This window comes from Danio aesculapii, chromosome 18 (genome assembly GCF_903798145.1).
Source record: "Danio aesculapii chromosome 18, fDanAes4.1, whole genome shotgun sequence".
In the NCBI taxonomy this organism is placed as follows: Eukaryota; Metazoa; Chordata; class Actinopteri; order Cypriniformes; family Danionidae; genus Danio; species Danio aesculapii.
The window spans coordinates 43,521,121-43,535,947 of record NC_079452.1 but is presented as its reverse complement, the minus strand read 5'-3'; the positions used below and the strand labels follow the sequence as shown (position 1 = coordinate 43,535,947).

At 33.8% G+C, this 14,827-nt stretch overlaps 2 protein-coding genes across 2 annotated transcripts; both read right to left on the bottom strand.

The window, feature by feature from the left end:
- Nucleotides 1–998: 998 nt before the first annotated feature.
- rnf141 (ring finger protein 141) lies at nucleotides 999–9,131 on the bottom strand. Its single transcript, XM_056478894.1, has 6 exons — nucleotides 9,047–9,131; nucleotides 7,869–8,061; nucleotides 5,965–6,073; nucleotides 5,648–5,814; nucleotides 5,024–5,131; nucleotides 999–2,928 (listed from the first exon to the last, which is right to left on the bottom strand). The coding sequence occupies exons 2-6, from the start codon at nucleotides 8,000–8,002 to the stop codon at nucleotides 2,778–2,780; spliced, it is 669 nt and encodes a 222-aa protein (XP_056334869.1). The 5' UTR covers nucleotides 8,003–8,061; nucleotides 9,047–9,131; the 3' UTR covers nucleotides 999–2,777.
- A 967-nt stretch (nucleotides 9,132–10,098) lies between these two features.
- Nucleotides 10,099–14,417, bottom strand: lyve1b (lymphatic vessel endothelial hyaluronic receptor 1b). The gene is made up of 6 exons (XM_056478510.1): nucleotides 14,301–14,417; nucleotides 14,044–14,209; nucleotides 12,505–12,644; nucleotides 11,980–12,405; nucleotides 11,790–11,871; nucleotides 10,099–10,426 (listed from the first exon to the last, which is right to left on the bottom strand). The coding sequence occupies exons 1-6, from the start codon at nucleotides 14,380–14,382 to the stop codon at nucleotides 10,246–10,248; spliced, it is 1,077 nt and encodes a 358-aa protein (XP_056334485.1). The 5' UTR covers nucleotides 14,383–14,417; the 3' UTR covers nucleotides 10,099–10,245.
- Between the last annotated feature and the right edge of the window lie 410 nt (nucleotides 14,418–14,827).

Here is a 14,827-nt window from a genome sequence, read left to right as displayed (position 1 = left end):
AAGAGAGGGAGAATGATGAGGATGGTTTAGATATCATTAGATTGTCATTTAAAATTTCAAGGGCATCTATTTAACTCCTTTTCAAGGTTTAATACAAGTCTTTTGTGTCTCCAAAATGTGACATGGATACACATTAATATCCTCTGCTGTGTGGATATCCGTTATGTTAATGTACAAAATAAACCTGAAGTGTCTTTTTTATATAATTGTACTAATGTGCAGCTGTGGCGATAAAGACAGTAAAATTGCTGTAATTCATTTTAAACGTGTAAAAAATGTTTTAAAAACATTTTAAACTTGTAAAATTCATTCTTGATCAAAATTGAAATAAAAAAAAATAGACTTACTGTGTTTCTACCCCTCTGTGGACACACTATACCTACACACAGTTCTGACCAAACAACTTCCAAAAGAGGATTTTCATCAGGTGCCCTTTAATGCAACATTTTATTTGTTAGTTTATTGTCATGCTACAAAAAAGCTAACTGAAATTAAATGTTTCAACTTAAATGCTTTAATTTAGTTTAAAATGTACATACTGTCACCTGACGGATAAAGGATAACGCAGAGACTTTGATGAGGGAATCAAGGCAAAGGCAGATTCGGCTTAACTATGCTGTATTGAACTTCTGTGTTATAAATCTGATTGTTTATGTTTGAATTGCATACTTACAATAAGTTAATTAAAAAAAGTTAAACTGCATTAGTTAAAACAATTCAAAGCAAATGTTTTCTATGTATTTTTAAATATTCTTAAATAAATTAGGAAATTACCGATGGCAACTTCCCTGTAAAATAGTTTGGTATATATATCTTCAGCCAATTGCTCTCAGTGATATTTGCTTTTTGGGCCACCATATGATAAAGTTTGCGTACCCCTGATATAAAGAATGTTCAAGTGGTCTCTTAATTTTTCCACAGCTGTAAAGAGAAAATATTTGCTCAACACTGCAGCCCAGTGGAAGTAGTGAGAACTGTTACACCCTTCAAACAAGACCTAAAACAAAATACTTGATTTATTTTATTATTGGAGATATACACAGGAAGAGGAAACCAGAGAACACCAAACATCCCAATTCAGTCAAGAATTAAAAGAATTCTCCATCAAATTAACACCACGAGAAAGGAAGCAGCAACAAGTGTCATTTTCATTTGGATAAAACTATTGACATTCAATCCAGCATCTATAAATATGTGAGAATATTCCAGAAACGGTTTAAAACTAGATTAGTCGATCTTGATAAACTGGATTAACTCTTAATATACTGCCACACAAAATTAGACTTATTTATAAAGATCCGTCTATACATATCTTTTATAATACAAGTGAATTTCCAAAACCAACAAAATTCACAGTCTCTCTCGTCACAGAAAATAGTGCAGGATGAAATGAACAGTAGAGGATTTCACACTGGAAAACAGCTAAAAGGTAACTAACCTCCACTGAAAGTGTCAGAGATGCCCTAAAAAAATAAAGATTTCATTTGCAACTCATTTAGCTTTAAAAGAAAACAAGCAAATGCGGATTAGTTGCAATTATGGTTCATAATATTCATCATGCCCTATTTTTAAGGGGACAGTTCACCTAAAAATTTAAATGTACTCACCCCCGCTTTTCTCTGTTCAACACGAAATATATTTTGAATAATGTTGGAAACTGCACTGTAAAAACATCCGTATTTTATGATTCACAAGTGTTTTTAGTTTATTTACGGTTGTGAATTTCCCTATGAGACTTTTATCTCTGTTGTGTCGACTTTTGATGTTGAAATTTCAACTCTACCATTTAATGAGGTGACTTTTATTGATATTTTTGTAGTTTGAAATAATATAATTTATACGAAATGATATATAGAGGGAAATAAGTCTGTAAAATAGCATGTAAAATAACAATGTACTGGCAGTTTAAGTTTAAGGTTTTTGTACCATAATATACAACACCAACCCTGACAAATATAGGACTTTAAACTATTAAAAATGTTAATAAAAGTCACTTTTTTCGAACTTTCCAAGATTAAAAGTTTTTGCAGCAAAGATCAATGTCCCATAATGCAATTCAAAAGCATAAATAAACAGGGAAAAATAAAAAAAAATTATCACAAAATTCAGAAAACTGCTAATTTATGGATATTTTTTAAAGTGTGGTAGCCATTGTCATCTGTTGCAAAATAAATACACTATCAAAGTCAATGGTTACTGGTTTCAAACATTCTTCAAAATATCTTCTAGTGTTCGACAGAATAAAGTAACCGTTTTGGAGCAATTGAACGGTGTGTAAATGAAAAAAGATGTACTATCGCTTTAAAGTTAGTCCAACGTACGCATTTGTCAAAATAAATCACTACAGTTATTCTGTTAAACCTTAGAATTTAAAGCACATCAACTGTACAGTCAGCGTTACTTAATTACAGCGTCAATACTACTAAACTGTTGCACGTGCCGACACTGTGATGCTTTTTGTTAGGTATTACAAGGCCTTTACGGAACGAACGCAATTAAGTGCAATTACTTCACAAACCAGATAAAACAGCAAGTGTGACGAGGCCATGATGTGCTACAGCTACATGTTGTCATCCTAAATACGTCTACAGTCTATGAATCGATTATAACATGATGCGTTAAACCTAAAAGTGTTTAAAATTTAAACGATCAGCAGTTATTGCCTCCAGTGAGTGACAATACATAGTGCAACAAATACCCACAGTCACTCTATGAAAACTATTTATAGGTCTATTATGGGGAGATGGTGAGTATGAGAGTGGCACAGTGTTTGATTTTTAAGGTCTGTGTGGGTGACCAGCTTCATCCGCAAGATTGAGAATGTACCCGGCTACATCTTCCTCTGTGGGGGCATCCGACATGACCCATGATTCATTGGCAGCTGTCACCTGAATCCGGCAGACGGGGCAGTTTCGGCTCTGGCCGCTCCTGTATGAGGCACAGATATAATGGCACAGGGTTTGTCATGGCCGATTAAAAGGATTTAAGAATTGTGGCTATGTGTGGTATAATAATGTTGTTCAAAATTCCTTTCTGTTTTCCTCATAAATCAATTAAATGAGCTTTAATTTGCAAGCATTAATATACTCACCAGCCACTTTATTAGGAACACCTTACTAGTACCAGGTTGGACCCCCTTTTGCCTTTAGAACTGGACATGTCGTGCATTTAGGGATGCTTAACTGCATACCTCGTTTGTAATGAGTGGTTTTTGAGTTAATGTCAGCTAGAACTAGTCTGGCCATTCTTTTCTGACCTCTGGCATCAACAAGGCATTTATGTCCACAGAACTGCCGCTCACTGGATATTTTCTCTTATTCTGACCATTCTCTGTAAACCCTAGAGATGGTTGTGCGTGAAAATCCCAGTAGATCAGCAGTTTCTGAAATTCTCAGACCAGCCTATCTGACACCAACAACCATGGCACTTTCAAAGTCACTTAAATCCCCTTTTCTTTCCCATTCTGATGCTCTGTTTGAACTGCAGCAGATCGTTTTGACCATGTCTACATGTCTAAATGCATTGAGTTGCTGCCATGGGATTGGCTGATAAGAAACTTGCATTAACGAGCAGTTAGACAGGTGTACCTAATAAAGTGGCCGGTAAGTGTATATTAGTACTAAATTAACATCTAATACCTACAGTATGTACAGCTAAAGGCAAAATTATTAGCCCTCCTGTGAATTTTTTTCAATCGTTTTGAAATATTTCCCAAGAGCTGTTTAACGGAAAGAAGACATTTTCAACACATTTTAAACATAATAGTTTTATTAACTAATTTATAGTCAATAGCTCGGAAGAAACAAAGCTAGAAAGAATAAATTATGCAGTTGTTTTTAGCGACAGACTTCAGCCACTGTTTAAACTCGTCTTTCTCCAACCACGAGTACGCAAACTTACATTTTCCCATTTTGCTGTCTGTTTCACTCTATGGTTTCTTTACATGTGGGGAGCGTCACATCACCCTCCCACTGAACCAATCAGGTGGATCGAGCACGCCCTTGTTAATATTAGGAGGGAAATAAATATATTTATGCTTTTTTTGGAGTAAAACACTTTTACACAAAATTTAAGACCACGTAAAACACAACTAAGACTTTTTAATACATTTTTAGGGTAATTTTCTCATAATTGATGTATTACCTTTGAATACTTTTTAAGAGCCCGCAGACACCCTGACATATTTTACTACTTATTTCAGCTTAAAGTGCAATTTAAAGCCTTTAATTAGGAAATCACTGGACAAAAGTGGTGTTCTGTAGCTGACTGAAAAAAACAGGGCGTTAATAATATTGACCTTAAAAATTTACCTTTACTTTAATAATAAAAAAAAACAGTTTTTATTCCAGCCGAAAAAAAGAAATGAGACTTTCTTCGGAAGAACCAACATAATTGGAAATACTGTGAAAATGTCCTTGTTCTGTTAAACATCACGCGGGAAATACTTGAAAAGGAATCAAAATTTTCAATATTTTCAAAAATCAAAACTGTAAATATTGAATAAAACACATGCTGAGCATTTTAAACTTGCCAGAAAAGTAATATTAAACCCTTGTTGAAAAGTTACTTCAGTCTGTGTAATTAAGTATCTGAAATACATTATCTATTCAGAGATTTTATGGGGTTGTTCTGTAGGGACATATGGCATTCATTTTATTTGTGAATTTCTTAAAGTCTTACATTTTATAGAAAAAATAATTATACAGACAAAAAAAAGTAAGTAATGAGTAGTGAGCTTGGAACAACATGAGGGTGACTAAACCAATTTAATGAACTGGATGAAGTAATCCATTAAAGTTCAATCAAAAAAATTGAATAATAAATAAACTCTCTCTCTTTTTCGTGAACACGAAGGAAGATATTTTGAAGAATGTTGATGACTAAACAGTTACAGTTTCTACTCACTTCAACATTCTTCAGAATATCTTCTTTTTCCCCCAACAAAAGAACTCAAGTCAAATGGGTTTAGAATAACGTAAAGGAACACAGACGGAATTTTCATTATTAAATTATTAGCCCTTACCACTTGTCAATACACTTCTGACAGAAGCTGTGCGCACAGGGCAGAATAAGGTCTGCTTTACCATCCATGCAGATACAGCATTCTTCCTCATCAGTCAACTGTTTTACCCTGTTACAAAGCAGATACCATTATTAGCTAAATTAGACAAGGAGTCATCCTTTAGCATCATAACATCCGGTGAAGATTTGTTAAACAGAACAATAACTGGGTAGTATCCAAAATATTAAAGTTCACTAAAGGAGGTCGAGCCTTCTCATATATGGCTCCTAAACTCTGTAATAGCCTTCCTTATAATGTCCGAAGCTCAGACACACTCTCTGAGTTCAAACACATACACTTAATACATCTTATTGAACATCTATACATTAGTAATTAGTAGATTAACTTAGTAATTAGTAGATTAATAGTAATTGCAGATTAACTATGTTTATTTAAAATAACTCTAACTGTAAAAAGCTTTTAGTTACTAGTTAATTAGTTAATGTTATTAGTAACTAATAACCTAAACTTTTCTAAATTTGATTGTAATGCAACACTGTGCACCTTTTATAGAGCTGCTTCAAACAATAATTATTGTGAAAAGCGCTATAGAAATAAACTTGAATTTAATTGAAGTATGAGTACCTGCCCATCCACATGCTGGCCTGGCAGGTGTCTTCAGATGATCCCTCTGCTGCCACATTTGAACTAAATACTTCAGCTGCTTGACTAGTGATGTCTTTGTAGAGCTGGATAAACTGGTACAAATTCATAATACGAGATGCCTCTACCATTCCATCCTCCTTGTTAATCTGCAAACACAGAAACAATTGCCATCTCCACCTTAGATAAACATCAACTACTATTTTACATTGCAATTGCCTGGTACCCATGTTTTAGATGCGTAAATGTTTTAATATATTCCACCTTTATAGATCCGGTGGTTTGTACATTGATCTCACCTTGGTGCACACTATTCTAACCGCAACTTTCCACAAAGCACTGGAATCAGATCCAGGCTGCACTTCAAACAATAGATGTTTCTTTTGTCCAGAGGCGAGTTTAGCAGTTCTGTAAGGGAAAAATAAATGTGGAAGTTAAGATGATGACTTTAAATGAATATGCTTTTTACATTAAACTCCACATAAAACTGAACGGGGCACACAAAGAATTCTTTTATCACATTCATAAATATTCAAATTCAATTTTTATTTCACATACAGAGTCATACACAGTATGATATGCAGCGAAATGCTTACACAACCGCTCGTAACCTTAAAAATGACAACAATAAGAATCTAAATTTGGAGAAATAGAAGTCCAATAGAAAACAATAGCAAATATAAATTATTTAAAGACTTCTTTTGAAAATAAGAATAATAAAATATTAAATAATAATAATCAAATAATGATAAGTACAAATAAATGCATTAGTACATTATATATTTGCAATATAATCGTTGGTAAATGTGTATTGTTTGTATTTTAATGTTTTTGTGACACCATCTTCATTGTTTTATATATTATTAAATACATTACAATTTTTTATTGTTTTACATATTATTTAAATGTGTTTAAAATGGCCTATAACTAGGTCCACATGGAATTTGCATGCAGAATTCCACAGATTTAGCCCATCATTGATTGTTTTTTTTTTTACTTGTGTAAACGTGTGTAAATTATTATTTATTCAGTTTGTAAATTAATTTCACTAATATTATTAACTAATATGAAATTATTAACATGATTTATTTACAATATAGTTTGTAAAGTAATATTTTCTGTCTTTTAGTAGAGATATTATATGAGAGACTTGCTTTGTTTACCAAATAAAGTGGATTTAATTGGATTTGTATTGTAAATATTTAATACAAGTTAAAAATGTATTGCTTTTTATTTCATATATTAAGGTTTTAGTTATGATACTCCCAAAATCATACTGCATAAATCTGCATATTTTTACCAAAATTCTGCGCAGAAATAGCAAAAAATGTCCGCAGATTCCATCTGGCCCTACCTATAACATTATAGTTTTATTAGATACCACATCGACCCCTGATGAATAAAGGGACTAAGCCAAAGGAAAATGAATTAATGAATGCACACCACATTCTAATAATTTATTAATAATATATAAATCTGATTATATTTTATTAATTTTCACATAATCTTATCATTACATTTTAAATAACATTTTTGTTTTTTGGGAAAAGCACATTCTTATCAAACTGTGCCGTCAAAGCCTACTACAATAATTTATTTGTATGATCATGGTCATTTAATTATTTGAAAGTGTAATCATTTGATTTAGCTGACTAAAATATATCTGCTCAAATAGCTTAATTGTCACATATTACATCCAAATGATAAAAATCGTATCGTTAAATTTGTAGTTTAATTCACAACAACAAATTCCCAACAACAATTTGCCACCTACATAAGTAAAGCTGGGTTCTATTTTATATTAAGTGTTCTTAACTCATATGTGCTAACACTGAAATTAATAACAATTTGCTACAATGTGCTTATTGTGTAAGAACATGTTTTTACTAGGATTAAATACATGGACGTAATTAATTTCTGTAATTATATTTATAATTACACAATTGACAATTCCCCTAAACATTAACCCACCCTCAAACCAACCCATACCACCCACCAGTCCTTAATCCCACCCGTATCCCACCTCAAGAGCACAAGAAGTGTTCTGTAATACATTATGAAGACATTAAGCACATTGCATTTTCATTTTGATGTAAATAAATAGTCGTTAATGGCCCTTAATATAAAGTGGTACATAAAATTGTATATTACATTATTTTTAATACATTTTAGCAAACATAATTTATCCTAAAACCTCACTTACACATCATTGAGCTCTGCCACACGACCCAAGAACTCATCATAGGTGAGATATCCACTGTCCCGCACCAGCCCCACATGTTTGATCAGTTTCTCAGGTAATCGGGTCACTGCTTGGCCAGAAAGCTGCTGGCCCATCTTGGCTCCAAATGGAGGGCTGCTCTGTTAACTCTAGACCTCATTCACCACTGCAGGTCCTGAACAAGAGAGCACAAGTTGGACAAGATGGTGACATACTGTTCTTAAATTTACAATCTTATATACTTTTTAAAATACTGAACATAACTGACACTGATTGTGGAAACTGTTTCGTAATTTGCTTCCAACATGTGCTTATTTTCAAACAAAGCCGGATAGCATGATCATCATGTTTACACCTTTTCATGTCATTTAATTTGTTAATTATAGAAGGATGCAAAAGAACATTATTTTAGAAACAATGCATGCTGTTGGATTCATGGTCTATATATTTTACCCTAAAATACAAAAGAAAATGTAGTAAAAACCTCAATATGTCCACAAATGAATCATTTTACAATGTTAATATTAAATGACTCAAGAAACTACTCACATGTACATTGTTAATTACTTAAGTAACATTAGTTAAGTCATTCGTCTCAAGTTTTCAGAAAGATCAGTGACACATTTTTTTCAGATTAAAAAAAATGTATTCAAAACAAACTAATAGTAACGTTAGTTTACTACAGATATGGGTTACTGCAACTAAACCTCAAATCAACCTGTGCCACTTTGCAGGCAACACCAACCATAAACTAACCATGACATTTAGCAGTAAAACTGTGGTTATACTAATGATAATCAATGTGCCCAAAACATATTAATGTACTTTTACTGTGGTAAACCATGGTTAACTTTTGTAAGAACTAAACGGGTAGTGCTGTTTTTTATTTACATCCTCATATTGAAAACAAAGAGTCTTTCAAGATGAAATAACCGGGTAAGGTTAAACGAGTGAACCATATATTTGTTTCAGAGTGTACAAAGCCAGCTTAAATAGCAACACTTGTATCGAACAACAACATAAACAACCAGCTGGCTAACGTTACTAGAGTTAGCTTGGCTAATGTAACCATAAGAAAACCTTATAACGCAAATCCCCTTAACGCTTAGTTATAGAGATAGATGTGCAATAACCCAGCGACATGCGAAACCAGTACAAACCTGTTGGCATTTGTTTTATCCAAACAAATATTCGAGATGTCCAGCAAGATGATAACAAGAAACCCTTGACGCGAAGTGATGGCGTCAAGACCCCGAGGGATGGTGTAGTGACGTCGGCGCGCAGGGGCGGGGCAGGCTGTGGATTCTGGTATAAATTCGCACGTCAGCTATTCAGCGTTGCCATATTAGGCGGTTTTGAATTTATTTTTGTGGGTAAAAAAGGCCATAGGGGGCTAGTGAAAATTTGGGCTTTTTTGGAATGTTCGGCCAACCCCTGTAGGGACCCCCCCACTTAGCGTGATCCTGTGGCAACCAACACAACCACATCACCCACCCCCCTCCCCCCAACTAAGCGTAATTTCCAGACGGCTGGGTGGGTCATTTTGCATTTTAGCGGGTTTTGGATAGTTTTTGGGCTGGAATCAGTATGCTACATCTGGCAACACTGCAGCCATTTCCATAGTTTGTCAGTTCGCTAGTTTGCTAAGCTCTCCGCTAATAACGTCAAACAAACAATGCCCCAAACACTCAATGGTATTCACGCCATTTACCTCCAAAAAGCTTTTTGGCCTGAATTCGACACATCATTCACAATGGGGATTTTATCGAGGGAACCAGTTTTATGGTAGCAGCTGATTAGCCTAAGGTCATAGTTCCTCCACTGTATTATAAAACCCATCGAACCTTGATACCCACACGTGAACAAGAGCATATAGAGTTTAAATATACATATTAATTTCAATTAGCTTATTAATTTTGAAAGGGTTTAATCAACAATTTAATCAACTTTAGCAATAGATGTTCCTGTATGTGAAACATGGTAAAGGTCTAATTTAAAAAGTCAGTTCTCAAAGATGATAAATAATAGACATCATGTGAATGTATTGTGAATGTAAAATATTAAGAAGAAAAAAAAAACACGACTGAGCAGCAAACTAAATGATCAAATCAAGAACAAACATCTTAGTTAAATGAAAAAGATAATTTTAAAAGATTTAATGAGCAGCAAAATGGGAAATTGTGAAGTAACTGTTCACACACACACACACACACACAACTGGAAATGTTCCAAATCCACATGAGACTTTCTTCTGTGAAGCACAAAAGGAAAACATCTGAATAATATTTGAATTATGCAGTTACAGTGACAGGACTGAGCGTACAGTGTTATCAATTGATAACTTAGAAAACAGCATATCTTAGGATGAGTCTGAGTCTTGTTCCATCTGAAGGATGATGTTGTTGCATGTCCAGTTGTTGTTTTCTTTGTTGGTCTGTTCTGAAATGCAATGCCTCTCACTTATTTGTTTAAACATCTCAGTTTCAATGATCTGTTTCGGCCTCATTCTGGTCCAGGATGGAAACCGCTGTCCTCTTTTGCTGAAAAAACAAAAACAGAATATAAATAACCCAGGTAGCAAAGAATTCTGGCCCAGATTTGGCATAAAGCTGGCACAGCAGGCATTCATCTGGCACTGCAGCATGTGGGCCAAACATGGCCCTGGTTTGGCAGAGGTGGCACTGTCTTTAAGGCAGAATACAATACTTGGGTCAGATGTAAAATGTAATATTTGCCCCTGATGTTGATATGTGGGCCATGTAATTTTGGCCTATCTTGACCCACATTTAAAATACATTTTTATTATTTTTAAATAAAGAAAAAAGTTCTACCAATCAGGTCGCTTCGAGAAAAAGCCTGCCCATAGCACGCCTAAAGTGCAATGATTCATGGGTTTATAAATTTCATTGCAGTCGTGACACACCAACATATCTGGCCCAGTTCAGGCTCAGTTATGGGTTATTAACTTGGCTGAGACTTGGCCCAGATATGGTCCATGTTTTCCCTTGTCTGGAAGCCAGACTTGGTCCAGTCATGTACCGTAATTTACTGTAGCATGTGGGCCAAGCAAAAGCTGATTGTGTGGGCAAGAGATATTTCGCTATGTGGGAAGTCATGTTGGAAGTTAAGTCATTTCTCTAATTAAAATAATTAGCAAATTCATTGTTATATATATATATATATATATATATATACACACACACAAAATAATTGTTTTTAATTGTTTTCTTTCTAAGATAGGGAAAGTGGTTAAAAAATAGGCAAAATAACTAAAGCTCTCAAAACACTATATATATAATAAATAAATATATAAACATGTTTTTCTTACTATTATTTCTTACTATTATATCCTGTTTTGTGGTATAATTTGGCACATTTATTTTTATTTTTTTTATTTCTTAAAGTTACCCCAAGCAACCCCAAGCTGTTTTGGGGTTTTCGCCTGGATTTTGCCTAGCCAAATTCAAAAGCTTCCCAAATCCGCATGCAGAGGTGTAAATGCAAAGGTTTGGTATCATTTTAGAGAAAACCCATAGAATTTTTATAAAACATGATTAAAATAATTGTAAATGTTTTCTGTTATAATAAACCCCTCCAAAAAAGAGGCGCTTTTTTATTGTAAAATTTGATTTTGTGAGTGTACCTTTCAGGTTCTATGTGGTGTAGTAATTAATTTTGGTGGTTCCTACACGTCAGTAACCAGAACAAGTCTCTAACATAATCTATGCAAAAGTTATTCAAATCCAACTGATGAGAGATCGGAACCACCTATTAGGGTATCGGGCCAGTACGGACCTTTAAAATATAAAGAATGCAGAAGTAAATGACGTCATGGACCCGGTACTGGGTACTTTTTAAAGAAATAAAGTTAGTTTAAAAAATAAAAAATATAATAAAACTTACATTTTGAGATACCAAGCTGCTCCTGCTGCTGCCAACAAGAGTAGTAGCACAACAGAAATGATGACAAATGTTTTGGGAGCAGCTGAAAAATAAAAGAAAATAACAAAATAGAGGTAAAATTAATCCACGAAGAGATTAATTTAGTAAAGAGTTGATCTAAATGAAAAAACAAAACAAAAAAATCCACAACCTCTAAGTGACGTTCTGTTGGGTGAAGTGGTCTGTAACTGTGCAGGATGATCATCTGTTGAAGCTGAACTTTGCTGCAGGAGAAACTGAGTGGTTGAATGAGAGGAAGACGAGAGGAACGAGGTTGAGAATTTAGGTGGAGAACTTGTAGATGAAAGAGACGGAGGGCTTGTTGTTGTCTGAGAGCTGTCAATGATGTTAGAAAGGCTAATTGTTATAAACGTTGTGGAGGAAGTGTCGAAAGATAAGGAAGTGGATTGGGTGGATGTGTAAGGAGAAAAAGATCTGGATGTGGAGACAGGAGAAGTGCTTGACTTTATGGATGATGGATGGGTTGTTTTAGTGGAATAATGGTTGTTTGATGGTGTTCTTCCTCCTGTTGTAGTTTGAGTCCTGCTTGAGGTTGTTTCAAGTGATCCATCGGGATCTGAGTCATGTGAGAGACATGTTTGGACATTAGGATACTATAGTTTGTTTTAAATGACATTTTAGATAATTAATTAACACATTGACAAAATAGAATTACCTGCTGGTTTAAAACAGTAGACATCAAACTTTTTACTGAGCTCAGCTCTCCAAGTGATAACACCTACATTGTTTTTACCACAATTTTCGTTTTTCTCAACTCGAGGAATAACTGCAATTTGCTCCTCAACCCAACCAAACCTGTATGAAACCATATTTTATTTTATTTTAACATACATTCATACATATAAACACACTCTCTTATATATACACTCACAATATATTTATGCTGCTCGTTCAAACTTATTAAAATGAAGCTGAATAAACACAATTTTTGGGAGGAACTGCTTAATTTATGCTCCATCAATTTATTTTTGTAAAAACAATTACTTAATCAATTTGTGTTGGGACAAAATTAAGGAATCGAGTTATTAGTTTTTACAAATTTAAGTGTAAATGTATATGTATATACTCTGTTAAAAGCCATTAGATGAAAAAGTAAGTAAACGCACTGCCTTCAAATTATTAAGTAAATGAACTGCATGTATAATTAAAAAATTTAAGTTAAGTGAACTTAACAGCTTTAAGTTTAAACAGAAATACTTACATTTTTAAGTAAACTTGACTTGTCATTTTTAAGGCAGTTTTTTTTAAATAATTGCTACGATATATCATTTGTATTATTCTCTTTGTATGAACCAGAGTATGCAATTAATGGAGGTGTGTCAAAATTCCCACCAAATGTAAAAACAATAAGTAAATAATTTTGAAGAATATAGAGCAATAATTGACAAAGTTCTATCTTGTAAATTCCTAAAATGACTGGTCAAATATTTCGTAATAAAAGTCAATAAAATGACAAAACAGTTACAATTAAAAAGTAAGATTTCAAATTTAATTATAAAAATCATGTCTCTACTATATTGTGCGATATCCACGCTTGGTAGTCCTTTCATTCAAAATTAAATGTAGATTATTCAGTGTAGATTTCTTTTTGACAATTAGTGTAGATTAGTGTAGACAATTAAAAGATCCATATTATATTTAAATACTATTAATAATAACTGTTAATGCAAAGGAATAAAAAAAAAATTAAATGAATTAGCCAAAAGCTGATAGATATACTCACTGAAAAATCCAACAATCAACGTGTGTAATTAACTCAAAATTTACTGAAAGTTAATTCTACTCATTCTACTATTTGAAAAGAGTTTTTAACACAGTGTTTAGGATAATGTGTTAATTAAATACCTCGTTACTTCAATTTAAATGGAGTTAGTTCACAGTACTCATATAGATTAGTTTTTTTAACTCAAATGGTTTGTAGCAATCGGCTTCCTCAAACGGTTTGAGCTGCCTTAACTTATTGGGTTTTACACTACTCTGTTGGTTTGAGTTCTCTTGATTTATTGGGTTTTACTGTGCTCAAATTGCTTTGTTTACTCAAATGGATTAAGTTCACAGTACTCTTTAGGATTAGTTTTTTAACAGTTTGTTGCAATCAGTTTCCCTCAAGAAGTTACTTAACATTTTAGGTTTTACAGTGTATAGATAACAGTCTATTTTATTGACTATAGTCTTTCATTGAGTTCTCCATTACCTGCATGTCTGAAATCCATTTTTGTTTGCCGTCTCCACTTCAGTCTTTTTGGCAATCGTCATTTTAATAGCCTCACATGCCTCTTTGGCTGTGATGGCATCAAAACTGTATGTGTTGGTCTTGGTTTGGATTAAAAACACTCCAGAAATTCCATCATTTATCGGGACTAAAAGCAACCAACAAAATATGCTCTAATTACAATGCAAACGTGAAGTAATTAAATGCATTTAAATGAACAGAAAAAGACAGAAACCTACCTTGGATTTCACTCACGTCTAGACAGAGTGTGCTGGAAGAAAAGAAGAACAGTGCACATAATGCTAAGCAGACTGTAGCCATGACTGCTGAACACGCCACCAAAACCGTCCTGAGGCTTGAGCACACGGAGTCTGATGATGCTGCAGAAAGAGACCAGCGAAAATAGGAAACAGGAGGTTGAGGATGATCTGTAAGATGACCTTCACACAGCTGGGGCAGAGGACAATTTAAAAAACATTTGCTTCCTGTGGTTGTGTAGCAACAATCTTAAAATCCATTCAATGTATCATGGATATGTCGACATTCTGGACAAGTTGGAAAAGTAAGCAACTTCCACCAGCTATAAAAGAGCCCTATGGGTCATGGCTATGGTCTACTATTGGGCATATACAGTTGAAGTCAGAATTATGAGCCCCCCTTTGAATTTATTTTTCTTTTTTAACTATTTCCCAAATTATGTCTAACAGAGCAAGGAAATTTTCACAGTATGTCTGATAAGCTATATCAGAGCTATAAGCTATATATC

Coding starts and splice junctions, on each gene's coding strand:
- lyve1b (XM_056478510.1), bottom strand. CDS start 14,382: ATGGCTACAGTCTGCTTAGCATTATGTGCACTGTTCTTCTTTTCTTCC. Junction 12,406..12,504: donor CTACTGTTTTAAACCAGCAG/GTAATTCTATTT, acceptor CACATGACTCAG/ATCCCGATGGATCACTTGAA. Junction 11,872..11,979: donor CAACAGAACGTCACTTAGAG/GTTGTGGATTTT, acceptor TTTATTTTTCAG/CTGCTCCCAAAACATTTGTC.
- rnf141 (XM_056478894.1), bottom strand. CDS start 8,002: ATGGGCCAGCAGCTTTCTGGCCAAGCAGTGACCCGATTACCTGAGAAA. Junction 5,132..5,647: donor GCCAGCATGTGGATGGGCAG/GTACTCATACTT, acceptor GCTTTGTAACAG/GGTAAAACAGTTGACTGATG. Junction 2,929..5,023: donor CAGAAGTGTATTGACAAGTG/GTAAGGGCTAAT, acceptor TGCCTCATACAG/GAGCGGCCAGAGCCGAAACT.